Source organism: Hylobates moloch, unplaced genomic scaffold, assembly GCF_009828535.3.
Source record: "Hylobates moloch isolate HMO894 unplaced genomic scaffold, HMol_V3 SCAFFOLD_19, whole genome shotgun sequence".
NCBI classification, from domain to species: Eukaryota; Metazoa; Chordata; class Mammalia; order Primates; family Hylobatidae; genus Hylobates; species Hylobates moloch.
The window spans coordinates 75,428,204-75,443,465 of record NW_026652294.1 but is presented as its reverse complement, the minus strand read 5'-3'; the positions used below and the strand labels follow the sequence as shown (position 1 = coordinate 75,443,465).

The following is a 15,262-nucleotide window of genomic DNA, read 5'->3' as shown; positions in this document are numbered from 1 at the left end:
CAATGTAAATAATTATGCTCCAACTTACATTTTTAATAAATAGGAAAAATTTTTTAAAAATCCATTATAGGGTGGGCACGGTGGTTCATGCCTGTAATCCCAGCACTTTGGGAGGCTGAAGCAGGCAGATCACTTGAGGTCAGGAGTTCAAAACCAGCCTGGCCAACACAGTGAAACCCCATCTTTACTGAAAATACAAAAAGTTAGTGGGGTGTGGTGGTGCATGCCTGTAATCCCAGTTACTGGGGAGGCTGAGGCAGGAGAATTGCTTGAACCCAGGAGGCGGTGGTTGCAGTGAGACGAGATTGCACTACTGCACTCCAGCCTGGGTGACAGAGTGAGACTATGTCTCAAAAAAAAAAAAAAAATCCATATAGGCTGGTTTGCTTAAAGCAAGATTCACTTGAACACACAGGAATGAGAAATTGTTTAGAGAATCTTTATACAAATCTTTATTGAATAAGATGATAGATGTAGAAAGAAATATTTTTTTTCTATATACATAAGGAAAATCCAGAAATTCTCTAATACGGGTAAAAGCATAGTAGTCAAAGGAAAATGAATATTAAGTGCTTTCATCATTCCAAGAAATGTTGGGAACTGGTAGGGCACGTTGAAGAACACTCCCGGCACATGCTATGTTAATAAGGAGAGAACCCGCCCTCGGTTGTTAATAATTTAGTACCCTTGACAAGCACTCAGATTTGCTCTAGCAATTCTTATTTCTGGTGTGGGGGAAAATATCTGTTAATGCTATGAGCTAAGAACCTCTTATTGCATACTACATTGTCAGCAGTTAGGAGGACTGCCCAGGAAATCCAAAGGATTATCTTTTACTCCTAAGTGGATCACAAATATCCCTGGAATAAAGCTACTTAAATTCTAAATAGACTCTTCTTTCAAAAGGAGAAGCACTCAAGAAAACTCTTACTATCATCCATTATCCCCTTTTTGCCAGGTGAGCTGTGGTACATTAATATGCTGGCATGGAGAGAGCTCACCTCCTAGACAATGAAGCAAATTCTGATGTGGGATACTCAGAATGAGAGTAGGAGCAGGGCTAGAAAACACCAAAAGGAACCCTAATTAACCACAAAAGTGAAACAAACAAAACTGGAGCCTCAATGATCCCTGGAAAGAACACCTAAGGTGCTTTATTAAACATTTTCAGAAATTATTTTAATAGAAATATACACTTATGATATGAAATTCAGAAGATAAAACAGGTCTGTTGAAAAGTTGAGTCTCTCCCCTCTAACTCCCAGTCACCCAGTTTCCTTCACAAAGGCAACCACTGTTAACATTTTCTCGTTCTTCCTCCTTCTGGATGTATATATATACACATATATACATATGAAGGAAAAGGAAGAAACATACATATATACAAATACATACACACACATATGTTATTTTTCACTCAAGTAAAAATATGTATACATAATGTCTTACATTTGCTTTTTCCTTTAACTTTAAATCTTGAAGTGATCCATTTTGGTATGTTTATAGAGTTGCCTATTCTTTTGATGGCTGTATAGTATTCTACTCTAAAGATTGTATTAATACCATATTTTATTTATGCAGCTCCCTATTAGATAAAGAAATTATAACCAATCTTTTGCCTTAAAAATAATAATGCAACAAACGCCCTTGTACACTTCTCTTGTCACCCAGATATAAGTATTTTTGTAGGACAAATACCTAGAAGTGGAATTGCTACATTAAAGGATTCATATTAGGATAGGCTTAAGAAACAGAATAAAACTTATTCTCACTTTTCTGCATTCCTCATCTCTCCACTCTGAGACTAGAAAGAAGAAAAATGAATTTGTTAGTGCTAAAAGATATGCTCAAAAGAATTAGTGCTAAGTTCATCTGTCCTTTAGGAATAAGCTTGATTATTTTATATTAGCAAGTTGTCTGGCAAAACCTAGCAGTGTTCATACTGCATTTGAAAAGACTTACCTCACAGTGCTCTCTATAAAGACTCTGCAGTGACTTGATATCCTCAAAGGTAGTACCATCTGGCAGAGAAGAGATTTCAACTTCTCCAAACTCTGGAAGTGCTCGAGATGCATCTGTTACCATGACAACAGAACAGAAAAAAGCTATTGTGGATGGTGCCAATTACAGATTAATGAGGGAAAATTTAAGAAGACCAAAAAGAAAACAAATTTTAAAGGTCAGGGGTCCAGAGAGCAAGGACTTTTTATATTAATATTTTACAAGTAAAACTAAGCAACACCATCAGCACAAAATATAAAACTAAAGGGAACATTCGTAAGAATTTTCTAGAAACAAAATTTGCACTACAATTATACTGCAAATAGTATACTGCATATCACAGAGTCTCTCAACACAAGGCCCCTATTAAAAGAAAAACATCTCGAGCTTGCTAGTACCTATTTTAGACATTTTTATTATGTTACTTAATTACATAAAAAAACTAGCTTTAAACTTGTTATGTTCTTAACTGTTATAGAGTCATAAACCTAAAGAGCTACAAAGCAGATACAAGGAAAACTACAAAAATAACATACAACTTAACAACATTAATTTGATGTGATGGATGATGCTCTTGTCCTGTAACTAAGTTATCTCTTGCAACAAGGATCAGTATTGACTGCTGCAGCACAGGACCTTTTGGGTCTGACAGATCTATACCAACATGTGCTTTGTGGTGGCTGCTGCTCCTATTACTCTTCTAGGTACAAATGATTGTGAAACTTTCCTTCACACAGAATACAGGGACATGATCTAGGCTTCCCTTGTGAGGGAGGCATAATTTACATAGTAAGTCTCTCTCTGTTCTTTTCTTATTAGTTCTGGACAATTAATGTAAGACATTTTGGTGCCTGTCTTATCATAAATCCAGGTACAAATATGGAAACTAAAATGGCAGAACAGTATTTAGTTCTAGTTTTCTAGGTAATCCAGAATGTGCTTAGTTTTTAAGATGATAATCAAAGCAAAATCACAAAATAAAATTCTTGTTGAATGACCAAGGGTCCACAAGAATATAACCCTAGGACTTCAGTCTGAGAAACGCTGCCATGTTTTCAACTTCAGTAATGATTCCAACCTGAACGTCTATTTTAGTTGTCTTTGTCAGAAAGTGCACATAGACACATATACACACACACAGACACATACACACAGTCACTCTCTGATACCTTCTACTTATCTTGACCTGTTATATGGAAAATAATGCATGTTCATCTCTAGAAGAGTTGTCAAATTAAAGTGCCACTTTTTTGCCCCTTTGGCTATGGCAAAAATATGCAAAATATGCAAGTTTTTCTTCCTAACTTTTTCAGTAACAAGAAACATGTATTCCATCTACAAATTACAAAAATAGAAAGTACTGTGATTAATTTAAATGAATAAATTACTTTTAAAAAGTTTATAAAAATTTTTTTTCTAATCTGAGCCTGTGCATATATAACTTTATACATAGGAAATGAGAATTCTTTTTGGCACTTGAAGTTACTACTGAAAGTAAACAGCATAATTTTGATCACAAAAGCCGATTAATACAAATTCTGGAAAACAATTTCATAGCAATGAGTCTTTAATTCATACGCATAAAAGTCCTATATAGCTTGAGATTTTTAAAAATAAGCTCTGATAAACACGAAAGGCAGACATGAACTAGGACTGTTATACATATGATGTGCATAATTTTGGCACCAAAAAAAAATCTTTCTATGCCATTGACATCTATAATAGACATTGCACTTGGAGAAAAGACTAACTTTTCAAAATCCTAGTAGCAACTAATATGCATTACACCTTAACATACCCAAAAACTGTTGATGATGTTGGCTTTGGGCAATTACAGTTTGCTCAACAGATGTGCCTGTCTGTTGACCACTTCCTGTGAAACCATCTGCAACCCCATCCACTTTCTGCATAGGCTTGTACCTAAAAATATTAGATGGAAAAAAACAAATAAACCAAATTATTCCTTGCTTTTTTGTACTACCCGAAACTCCCAAAGCATTCAATTTTATTCTATCTTCTTTAATGTCTCATGATAGTTGTAGGATTTTTTTTTCCTTGATAGTCTCATAAAGGTAGAATGCAATATTTTTTTCAATTGTGAAAAGAAAAAAGGGGAGAAGGGGTGCATGAAGGGGACCCATTTTTGGAAATCCAGAAATTTACCCAAGAATGAAAGAATTATAAGGTATTTCTTTGGATAGCAGGAGCAAAGATGTCCATGATTAAGTTTTAATACACAGCTTGAAAGTAACTTTTAATGGCCAATGGATATATTGGAACTTTAATCTGAACAATGATCTAGGAGCTCAGGCCTGAGAAATGTTGATGAATGGCTTTCAATTAGTTAATATCTCTAAAACACGATCAGCCTACAAATCTTATCATATTGTTTTTCATATCTCCTAGAACCTTTCGTGCATCTCAACACATTTATCTCCAGGACACTTATCAACATCCTCAAATATAAAGGCCATAAGCATCATTTTGTAGCAAAATATATGCAAGAATCAATCTACAAAGAGAGTTTATCAAATTAAAATAAAGAATCAAAGTCAGTTAAAGTTATGTGTCTTCAGGTCCTAGTCATACAAACTTATGTATTTTCCATACAGCTAAGATAGAAAAAAATGTGCTTCAGTGGCATGGGGAAGAAGGAAGATGTCTTGGAAAAGAAATACCATATACAAAAAACAAACAAAACAAAACAAAAAAAAGCCTGGCCAAGTCTCCTAGGATGAGCAAAACAAAATAAGTACGCAGCAACTATAATTTCTTCTTTTTCTCTGATTCCACTTATTTTTCTTCATTTTAGAAATTTGGAAATAACAGAAAAGCATAAGAAAAAATTATAATCTACAATAAACTTACTATCTAGACATAACATTCACATTATGCTGTCTGGCCTCCCATTCTTTTTTTCCCTATTTCTAATTATATTTACAAACAAAATAAACTAATATTCTCACCATCCAGACACTTGACCCCTACAATGATACTATAATTCAACTGCATCATTAATATGAAGTTACTATGAATAACAATGCCCCTAATATGTGAACAGGACATACTCAGAGATGCCTGCATGCTGACAACAGATATGAAGTGACTGAACCTGGTAGAACATCACACAAACTAATGCTCAGCTTGCCTTAGGAAATGAATCAATCTTGGATGTTATCAATTGCAACTCAGATAAATGAAATTTTCCAAATAATTGCCAAATCTCTCACAATGACATTTACATTTATTTCTTATGTGACAGCATCTTACAAACAACTATGAAAAACAAAAAATAAAGTCAGAGGGGGAAGAGATTGGAAATCAGTACAGCACTCTTCATCCTTATGAATATAATTTTAGTGATGACTCCTCATCACCAAAAAAACTGATTGCCGTTTTCTAATGAGAGAAAAGAACTCAGATCTAATCTTTTATTTAATAGAAAAACCTTCTGGGAGGTACTTTTCAACTGGCGCCATATCCAAAGATAACACAAGAGTTAGTGTTGTGATGTGCTGGATGCCTTGTTTATAAAAAATTGAATGTTTCTCTGATTTTTTTTCCTCCTTAAAGAATCATGTTTGAGAAGCAAAGAAACTTCATGGGGCAAGCACTTTGTGTACATGTACGGGAGAGCAGTTGCTAACCATTCTGTTGTAGCAGACTTGAATGATTTTAACCTTATTTTGTTCAGGAAAGTTTCTTGTCCTTATTGATTCATTCCAAGTTTCAATTGATTTTAGCTTCCCCTTTTCAGCTATGGAATTGTATCTCATTAATAAAATAGCCTAAAATTGTTTAACCATGATTCTTCATTTAAGTTAATGGAGTTTGGGATTCACAGAGCTTAAATAAAAGTGGTTAGAGGAATTTGAGTTATTAATATTTACCCTGGAGGAGGAAAAAATGAAAATAATTCCAATAGACTTCAATTACATTAAATTTTAATACAGGATTGTAAAGTTATTACAAGACTTTGCCCAGTTATGCTTTCTCACATTTCTTTGTCCTACACAGCATTTAACATACTACAGATGCTTAACAGGCAAAAATACCAAGGGAAAATGGAATTTAACCATAAAAGAAAATGAGTTATATTCCACTTAGACTATAAGTTTTCAAAAGACAGATGTTACATCACAATCTAACTGCACACAATGCTTAGGAAGACTATAGCCTACAAGCAAAATTGTCTGCTTCCTTAGGAAGATGGAGACAGCTGTTAGTATTGCAAATGGAAGTTCCTAATGAAAGGAGAGATTATATTTTTAATAAGGAATCAAAATCATGATGCACTATAATTAACATATGATTATACTTAATGATACTGAGTGGGAAACACTAATTAGAGATAAACTATATTATGTGGAAGATGAAAAATGCATCAAGATCAACTTTTAGGGGAAAAAAGGAGGTAAGTTGGTAAATTCTGGAGGAACTATGCAGGTCAGTACTTAGGAAAAGATTTTATAATACATAGTAGAAATAAAGAAAAACACAGAAAATATATCAGAACTTGGAAATGAGTGTTTTCACTCTAACCGCAAGAGTAAGGGTAGCAAGGTGAATAGTGGATTGAAAGATGGACAAAGATTGAGCAAGGACACACTATGTGCATTCATTCTTGGTTGCTTGGCTACTGGACCTCTGCAAGCCAGAAGCATATGTTACGCCTCCTGGGAAAACGTCTAGGGACAAAGTTTAGGATGGATTTGTGCCATAAAGAATGACATCAAGAAGGTAATATGGAATACAGCTCATGTACAAGAGGGCTAATGTGGGCCTGTAAGTATGAGAGATCTTCCAGGTAGTGGTAACTTTTGCTTTTCCTGCTTTAAGTAATGAATCATGTCGTGGTATATCCACAATGTATTGTCTGGCAATGGATTGGAACTTAGAAAAAATCCCCAGAAATCAGAAATACTGGACTGAGAAAGCCTAGATCCTCATTTTCATGGTACCCTAACTAAGGAAAATATCCTATCCCTACCCTCACCTCTGAAGTGTCTTCCCAAAGAAGGAGGGAGTTTAACAGGAAGTCAAGAACAATCACATTAAAAATAGGCTAAACAAATACCAGTAGCAACTGATTCTTCTTGGAGACAGTGGTTGTAGATTATATATCACTGGTTTTGAAATCTAAGTGCATATCAATATCTAGGTAGTTTTTCAAAAAATTCAGGTGCCTAGGATCACCCTAGATCCACCCCCAAAATATTTGAGAACGGAGCTTAGGAACTGGTTATTCTAATAAGTTTCTGAGGTATTTCTTAAGTAGGTTGTACAGCCTAATCCACAGGAGCCTGTTGGTCCCAAATAGATTCCTTCAGCCCAATGTTAAAGAAATACATCAATTAATACTACAAAAACATCATTTTAAACAAAATAAGTCATCAATTTTTAACTTTTCTCAATAAACTATATTTGGAATGTACAATAAATATATTTGAATGAATAAATGCTTAAGGTAACATGCTTGATTTTATCATATCATCAACTGATTTTTTATATATAGCAAATCAATTTAACAAATATTTGTTGAGCACATACTGTATTATGGGTAGGCCACTATAGGCACATGGTTTTTTAAAATGCTGGGTATAAATATAATTTTTCCAAGATGTCTTATATATTCTATTGGCTTACACAGTAATTCTACATTATGTTAACCTTGGTTGAATTTCAACTGACATTTTAGCATTGAAACATGACTTGTAGATTTTCTGACTCTCTATACTCTTCATAAAATGATCACCATAAACTTTATCAAATCTACGATATCAGGAGAATAATAAATTTAAAAAAAAAGGTAAGATTTCTATTGAAAAAAAAAAAGCCAAACAAAAAACCCTTCCTGTTGAATCCTTTAAAAATACTGAATTTTTTAATATTTAAGAGTATTTTCCTCCCTTTACTTCCATTTACTTTATGAATTAATTATTTCTAGATTCGGTTTTCCCAGAGTAAACTCTTAGTACTCTTTCAATGAGTATGCTCTGAGAAAGACCTGTGTTTTATCAAACAATGAAACAGCACTTGGTTTCAAAATTAGTAAGAGGCAAATGATAATTTTAACAGCTTGCAACTCCATGGGCAATCAGTGCTAAAGTTGTTAATGATTAAGAAATAAAAGAAACTCTAATGCTTTAATAGCTGACTGTATGCATAAAACCTGTCACTAACACAGAAAACTTAGAAAATAATTAGGAATCTTCCTCCATGGGGTTAGTCATAGCTGCTATGTAGGACTTGGACAGTTGTAACTCTACTGTAAAAGTAATATTCTGTCAATCCCACACACATGGATACTAAAACAGTCCAATGGAAGGCAAAGAATGGTATATATTTACCATTACATTCAACTAACAGCACCAGGCGGAAGGATTTTCAACAGATTAAATGAAACATTTGGAAAATCCTTTCAAAGTAGCTGAAAAATGCACATGCAAACAGAAAATATAAACTGTATAGGCAAAAGGAGACATCATTATGTTTTGTAATTCCAGAAATTACACAATCATTTTATTTACATGAATAAATTGAAATACTGAGCTCAGAACAAGGGCAGGAGGCTAGAATTTTCTACTGGAATCTTGTAATCTTCTTTGGAAAAAACTATCCCAGAAAGTCTTTAGATGACTTCATGTCTGAAATGAACCAAGTGATATAAACACTAATGGATCAGAAGAAAATAGTAAATATGAAGAGTTGCATTCTTTTAGAATAGTAACTAACTTTGATGTCACATTGAATATATTGATAATATACCCAAATGACTTTTAACATCAACCCTGATGGTTAATGATAGGTATTCCATCTCTTCAATTCTTGTTGGTGGCTCTCTGAGTATTTGTCTCTTCACTAGCTTTACATCTATAATTGCGCAAGAAGAGGTGGAAAAAATTAAATTGAAATGGGCTATATGTTAATTGCAGCAGGTAAAGGAGGAGGTTGAAACTGCTGGCGAAAAATCAGATCTGTGGGTCATTCATTCTTTTAACAAATATTTAGAGAGCACCGACAATGTGCTTACAGCTCTCCCAGGTGATGAGGATGCAGTGCTGAAAGAGGCAGACATGATTCTCTGATCTCATGAATTGCTTCATTGAGTCCTCTAAGCATAGGTGGTTTATGGTTAGCTATATAGAACTGATATATTCTTGCTACAAGTAGGCATGACACTTCTTTTATCTCTTACCCTTTCCCACCTTCTTTATTTAGAGAATGACAATCTGGCTCTATCTGATGTCAAAAGATAAACAATAACAACAAAAAAAAGGCATCTGAGGTTCTATCTAGGAAAAAATAAATTAGTGAGCTTCTTGAATACAGAAAAATTAAGTGGTCCTCAGTTTCCTTATCAGTAAGTAACAATATAATTGCCAAATGAGATCTTGCATGTAATGTGCTTAACGAAAAACATTTTAAATATTCAATAAATACTACTCAGGAGCATAAGTGGTGACTGTTATTATTAACAAACTACGTAGTTTGGTAGTTATTGAGTTGTGATTATTTATGTTTCTCCACTCTTCCATGGAAAAGATGATCATTACCTCACCAGGGAATTAATGTCTAGGAAAGGAATGATAAACTATTAACATCAATCAAAGTTAGAAACCACTAGCCTAGAGGTATAGAGAAATAAAAGCCCAAACTGACCAATTGCCAGGCTTCACTCTCCTCCAAAACACTAAATATTCCATAAGAAAGATATTTTTCTGTAGTGCTCATCATATAATAATGATCCCAATAATAATTATCTAACACTTGAACACTTCAACACTTCCAGTTATTAAAAAAATTTTCAGATGCTTTATTCCACTTGAACTTCAAAACAACCTGTGAGATAGTCTATTATGAATTTCTATTTTGCAGATGAAGAAACTGAGGCTCAGTGAGGTTAAGTCATACACTCTGCAGAAGTGCCCATGTAGCCTGTACTCAATTCCCCATTTTCCAATTCTAAATATAGGGTTCGTTTAACTAGTCTATGAACCCTATATTAAGAAAGGCCATCTAATGATGAAAGTTCTTAAATTTCCTCTCTCACTTCTAAAAGAACGTGTATGCTTTTACATCTATCTACAGCCAAAACAAAAGTAGCCTTGCTGTACCATCTTTCCAAATGACCTCTTCTTCTCTCTTCTTAGTGACATTCTGACTTCGCATCCTGTGAAAGAAAGGGTTATTCTTTCACAGAATCCAATTGCTGTGAAGAGACCATGCAAAGAGGCAGGAGGTGGCACATTTCCTCAATTACTTGAAACATACTCATTAAAATGTGATTTCTACCTTTATTTCATATACAAAAAATTTTATTACATGTGTGTTTCTGTTTGGGTTATCTTACCTATTTGAGGGTGGAATTCTCATGAGAATAAAGACAAGAGTTCTTATCCTGGTTGCTATATGACTGTGGATAAGTTATTTAAGCTTTATGGACTTCAGTTTTCTCATCAAGAGGATAAGTTGGACTAGGTGATCTATTCCTTCCATCTCTAACATTCTGTAATTCTGTGTTATGTCTTTTAGATGTGATTGACAGATTGTGTATGCAAATAACAATTGATAAGTATTTGCTGAAGAAATGATAAATGACATTTAATATTTTGAGAATGGCTACTGGGATCACGCACAGCCAAGCATATTATCAAAAGCATTTGGCTTTTACTACTGGAATTTGGAAAAATATCTAAAATATATGTGCCAATACTCTCTGTGTACTTCTTTTCATTATTAAAAATAAACTGCAGCAAACATTGCTACTTAGTTTGGACAGTTGGAAATTACCGATGTCCTTTTTGCTCTATAATAATCTAACTTACTTATTATCTAAATTAGGGTAAACAAATTAGTCTATGAGTGAATTTCATTAAAAACTGAAGATTATCTCATTTCAGTGCAAAAAAAATTATTTTCAGATGAAGTATTTTCAATACAAGTTTTTTTTAAAAAAACTGTTACACATTCTCCTGCCTCCTTAACCATGGTATTTTACCTCTCCTTGATTACCCATAATGCCATCAATATGCAAAGCAGTTGTTACGTTGTACTAGGCCAGATTTTAGTCATTAGAGTGATATTTGAAATATTTACTGGAGTGCCTAGGTCCATTTGCCCCTCCACAGAGTGTCCACAAACTGTTGTACTGAATAATTTTAAACAGAAGACCCTGTCTGCTTGTATTTCTTCTTGACAGCTGTCACAGTTCATGATTGCCTGTGAATCAGGTGGGCTCTAATCTCCTTTATTTTAGGTAAAATGGCTTGAGAATGGCTTTATCTTTTCAACTAAGTGAAACTGCAGGCTCTGTGACATCTGCTTTCCAATCAGAAGCTGTTTACATTTATTTTCAGACTCATGGCTATGTTCCATACAGTGGTATTGCTGGGAATTGGATTTATAGATAAATGGAGATTTCCTCTACCACTCTATCAAACCCTCAAGTGACACCTTGTATAAAGGAGCTCAAGAAATTGTGAGCTATATAAAAACAATAATCATTCTTATCCCTACAATGACTATAATTCCAAATTCATGAGAAAAATGTACAAATTGAGCTCCAAAAGTTATATTTAATTAACAAAATAATCACTGCACAGACTTGCATTTCTTCACTGTAAGAAAATATAAAACAAATTTACATTATGAAAGATAAGCACACATGGATGCATTTAATACACCTTCAAGTATTCAAATAACGTGAATATTTTGAAATATCTTCTATTTTATACTTTAAACCTTTCACATGTCATTTGTATTTTTACAAGAGACTGGCAGTCTCTTTATATAATTTTTACTGTATTCAGTAGAATCATTTGAATTTTGAAATTTAAAATTTTTTTAAGCCATAAAATATATTTTTAAGTTCTTTTCCCATTGTTTTCAACAAATATTCTTAAATTAGTCTATGTCCACACCCATGAAAAGAAACTCCTTCTTTCCTGTCTAAATATTTCTGCACAATAGGGTAATTGGTTTCAGTTAAGGCTTATCAATGTTGTCAGTGGACAGATTCCTTCAGAGAGACCACAGAAGACTCCTGCTGCCCTATAAGAGAGGCCCATGCAATTGGCAACAGTAACACTGCAATCAGTTAGCGAGACATCATTTTAAGAGCAACTGTCTATAATCCTAAACTTGTATCATTAAAAAAACCCAACAAATTAAAGGCAGTTTCAGTACTTCTTTGGTTCTTTCACATTCTTGTTTCATAAGAATCAAACTCAATTTATTAATACTCCTGAGATTCTTAAATCATTTCTTAAATGTCTCCATATTTTACCTGTTTCCAAACTCAAGTACCACTGTCCTGAGAATGCAGAGGTTTTTATGGCTTGCTAATCTTTACAGAATCAGTTTCATGAGGAGACCATAGAAAGTCCTCGGCCTTACTTATGTAACTCAGGTATTTTATAAAGAATGTCCCTTGAAGGCTTCTATTTCTATGAAAGCTTGCTAGAATTCCTTGCAGTTAAATCACAGGAAATTCCTTGCAATCAAATAATAGGCTTCAACTGTCTTAGTTATAATTTACAAAGTTTTTATTCATACTTAAGTTTGAGTATATGTTATTTCTGAAGCAAACTTTCTTTTTCTTGATTTCACCATCATCTCCACTGTGTAGTGCTGCTATGCATGAGTGCAGAAATCACACCAAAAAGTAAAGGCTATAAGTGCTGCCATTAACGGATGCAAAAAGCAATCATAACCCAAAACAGTAACAATTTATTGCAACTCACACAAACTCTATGAGGTACTATCCAACTCTATGAGGTACTATCCTATAATTTATTTTATTATTTTTTCAGAGCCCTTCTTATTTTTCACGGGCTACACATCAAAAAATAAGAATCAGCAATTAAAAAATAAGATTGAGAACCTGTAATAAAAAAATCTAAAACCTTTAAGATATCTTTTATATAATAGCCAATCTTGAACTGAGTCTTCAGTCTGGTAAACTTACACTGGAAATTATGACCGTGTTAAAAAAACCACTTAACAAGTATCCTTACCTCCAGTCTCTTTCCATTAAATAGTCTTGCCCAAAATCAAAAAGTCATCTCTCTAGAAAAAATCAAAGTTTCATTGTTTTGCTTCAAAGCCTTACATAGCTTCAAAGCTATGTTCTGCACAAAGAACAAACTTATTAGCTTTACATACAAGCAAATCCCTTAATATATGATCCAAACTACTTTTAAGATCTCATCACCCACTAAACTACTCAACCACCTCCTTGATTCTCCTTCTGTAATATCAACCTCACTAAATACGACATGGACCATTTACCACAGACATCATGGACTTCACCACTAGGTGAATTTTCCTTCTGCTTTAACATTTCTCTTTTTATGACTCCTCTAAGTTCCTACTCAGATAGCACTTTCTCTAGAAGCTTCCCAATCTCCCTTTCTCTCAGACATTGCCAAAAACTCCTCTGTATTGTGATAGTTCCTTGATCAAAGTTTTATTTGAGCACTTCCCAGACTGTATTCCATTTTTTTTCCATTCTCCACGTGCCTCCCCTTCTAATTTTTTAACTCTTCAAATGTAAGAACTGTGTCTTATCTCCGCATGCAGGGCTTAACACACAGTAGAGACTCAATCAGTATTGGCTGACGAAATAGTATAAAATTACTGTGTGATATATTCTTTTCTCAGACATTATCTTAGAGTTAATGCTTCTGACTGAACTAGCATGGATGGGGAGATGTGGCCAAGACAACTAATCACTACAGAACACTACACTGGGACCTATGCAGAGGCCTCCTTTCTCCTACCGAATTCTGCATGCTCACGTGAAAAGAAAAATCATAACTACTGTCTTGGTTGAGCTATGCTGGTAAAGAGGAAAGCATTTTTTCATTTTATTTACTCTAAATTGTGACATAAGTCACATGGGACTAGAAGGCCCTTAGCTATGCAACTTTATTATGGGCTTGTGCAAATCACTAAACCTCTCTGGGACTCATATGAGAAAACAGAGACTATTAATGCTTTGATTGTCATAAGGTTTTAAGGCCAGACTAGACTGACATATTTTTCAATTCTAAGATCTATGATTCTATTCATCCATCCATCCATCCGTCCATGCATCCATCCATCCATCATTCATCCATCCATTCATGAATGCTTGAGATCTCTTACAACTCTAATATCAGCAATTCCGTATCCATGAAAGTTGGATTCAAAGCAAATGTAAGACATCCCAAACATTCTGCAAGAATTCATACTGTGTCAAAAAGAATGACTTGAGAGATGTGCAGAATAGCAAGTCAGAAGCTCATGAATACTGAAACAAATTTCTCCAGTTGGTATTTGCTTGCGTATGCTCCTTATGTTTTGTGTTTCATTTCCCTGTCTGAACAGTTTGGGATGTCACACTTAAAAGGGGCCAAACAGGCTGACTGATAAGTAATTTTTAAAAATTTGGAAAACAGGCGAGATCACTGAAATTCTAAATCATATTTAAGAACTATCTGTAGTGAAAGCATGCCAACAATAAGAACATTCTTTTATACTTAGGTATTTGTTCAGAAAAAAGGAGACCCGAACATCTAAGAAATACATAGCCTGGACACATCAATGATAACTTCAGAGTCTACCTTTGTTTCTGTTGCATGGGTTGTTGTCTCATAGCCATATACTGCATGTCTTCTTGCAGACGATTAAGAGGGGAATCTGGCTTGACACGAATCCCATAGTAGTGGTATTTGGAGTTTCCTCTTCATTAATGAACAAGAAACATTAGAAACAAAAGTCAGTCAAACTAATATTAATCACATGGGATGTCCATTAAACTTCACACTTGGAAAAATTTGGTAAAAACAGTATATTAATGTTACATATTTATGATTAACCTGTTCTGAATACTTTTATGTTTTTATGGTGATAAAATTTGAAGAATCAAAATAAGATTCTGAATCAATCAGCTAAAGGCCCTACTAAAAATATTTGTTTATAAACTTCCACTTAAATATTAGTCAAACAGTCCATTTGTTCCATACAAATTACATTTCATTTTCAAATTTCTATTTTAAATTTAGTTAAGAAGGGTAATGATAGGAAAAAAGTTTTTGGCCAGTAAAAATTAGTTAACAGGCCAATAAAAATTAGTCAATGGAATACGTATTTATTGTAAAGTATGTATATAGAACAAAGAAAAAAAATCTTAATTCTACTTTCCTGGATAAGTTCGACATTTTTCTCTTTATTTCAGTGATGATGAAGTAAGATAACTTAATTGTTTGTTACAAAA

At 33.8% G+C, this 15,262-nt stretch overlaps 1 protein-coding gene across 18 annotated transcripts in view; it reads right to left on the bottom strand.

Moving 5' to 3' along the window:
* RFX3 (regulatory factor X3) overlaps nt 1-15,262 on the bottom strand; it is a 315,107-nt gene that overhangs the window by 52,212 nt on the left and 247,633 nt on the right. For all 18 annotated transcript variants that reach the window (XR_009211123.1, XM_058431608.1, XM_058431617.1 and 15 more), the window contains 3 exons: nt 14,610-14,729; nt 3,800-3,921; nt 1,963-2,075 (listed from right to left, as the gene is read on the bottom strand). Coding sequence is in view for 17 of the 18 variants with exons in the window: in XM_058431608.1 (XP_058287591.1) it covers nt 1,963-2,075; nt 3,800-3,921; nt 14,610-14,729 (355 nt within the window). In the remaining variant the exon portion in view is untranslated. The remainder of the gene's footprint in view (nt 1-1,962; nt 2,076-3,799; nt 3,922-14,609; nt 14,730-15,262) is intronic.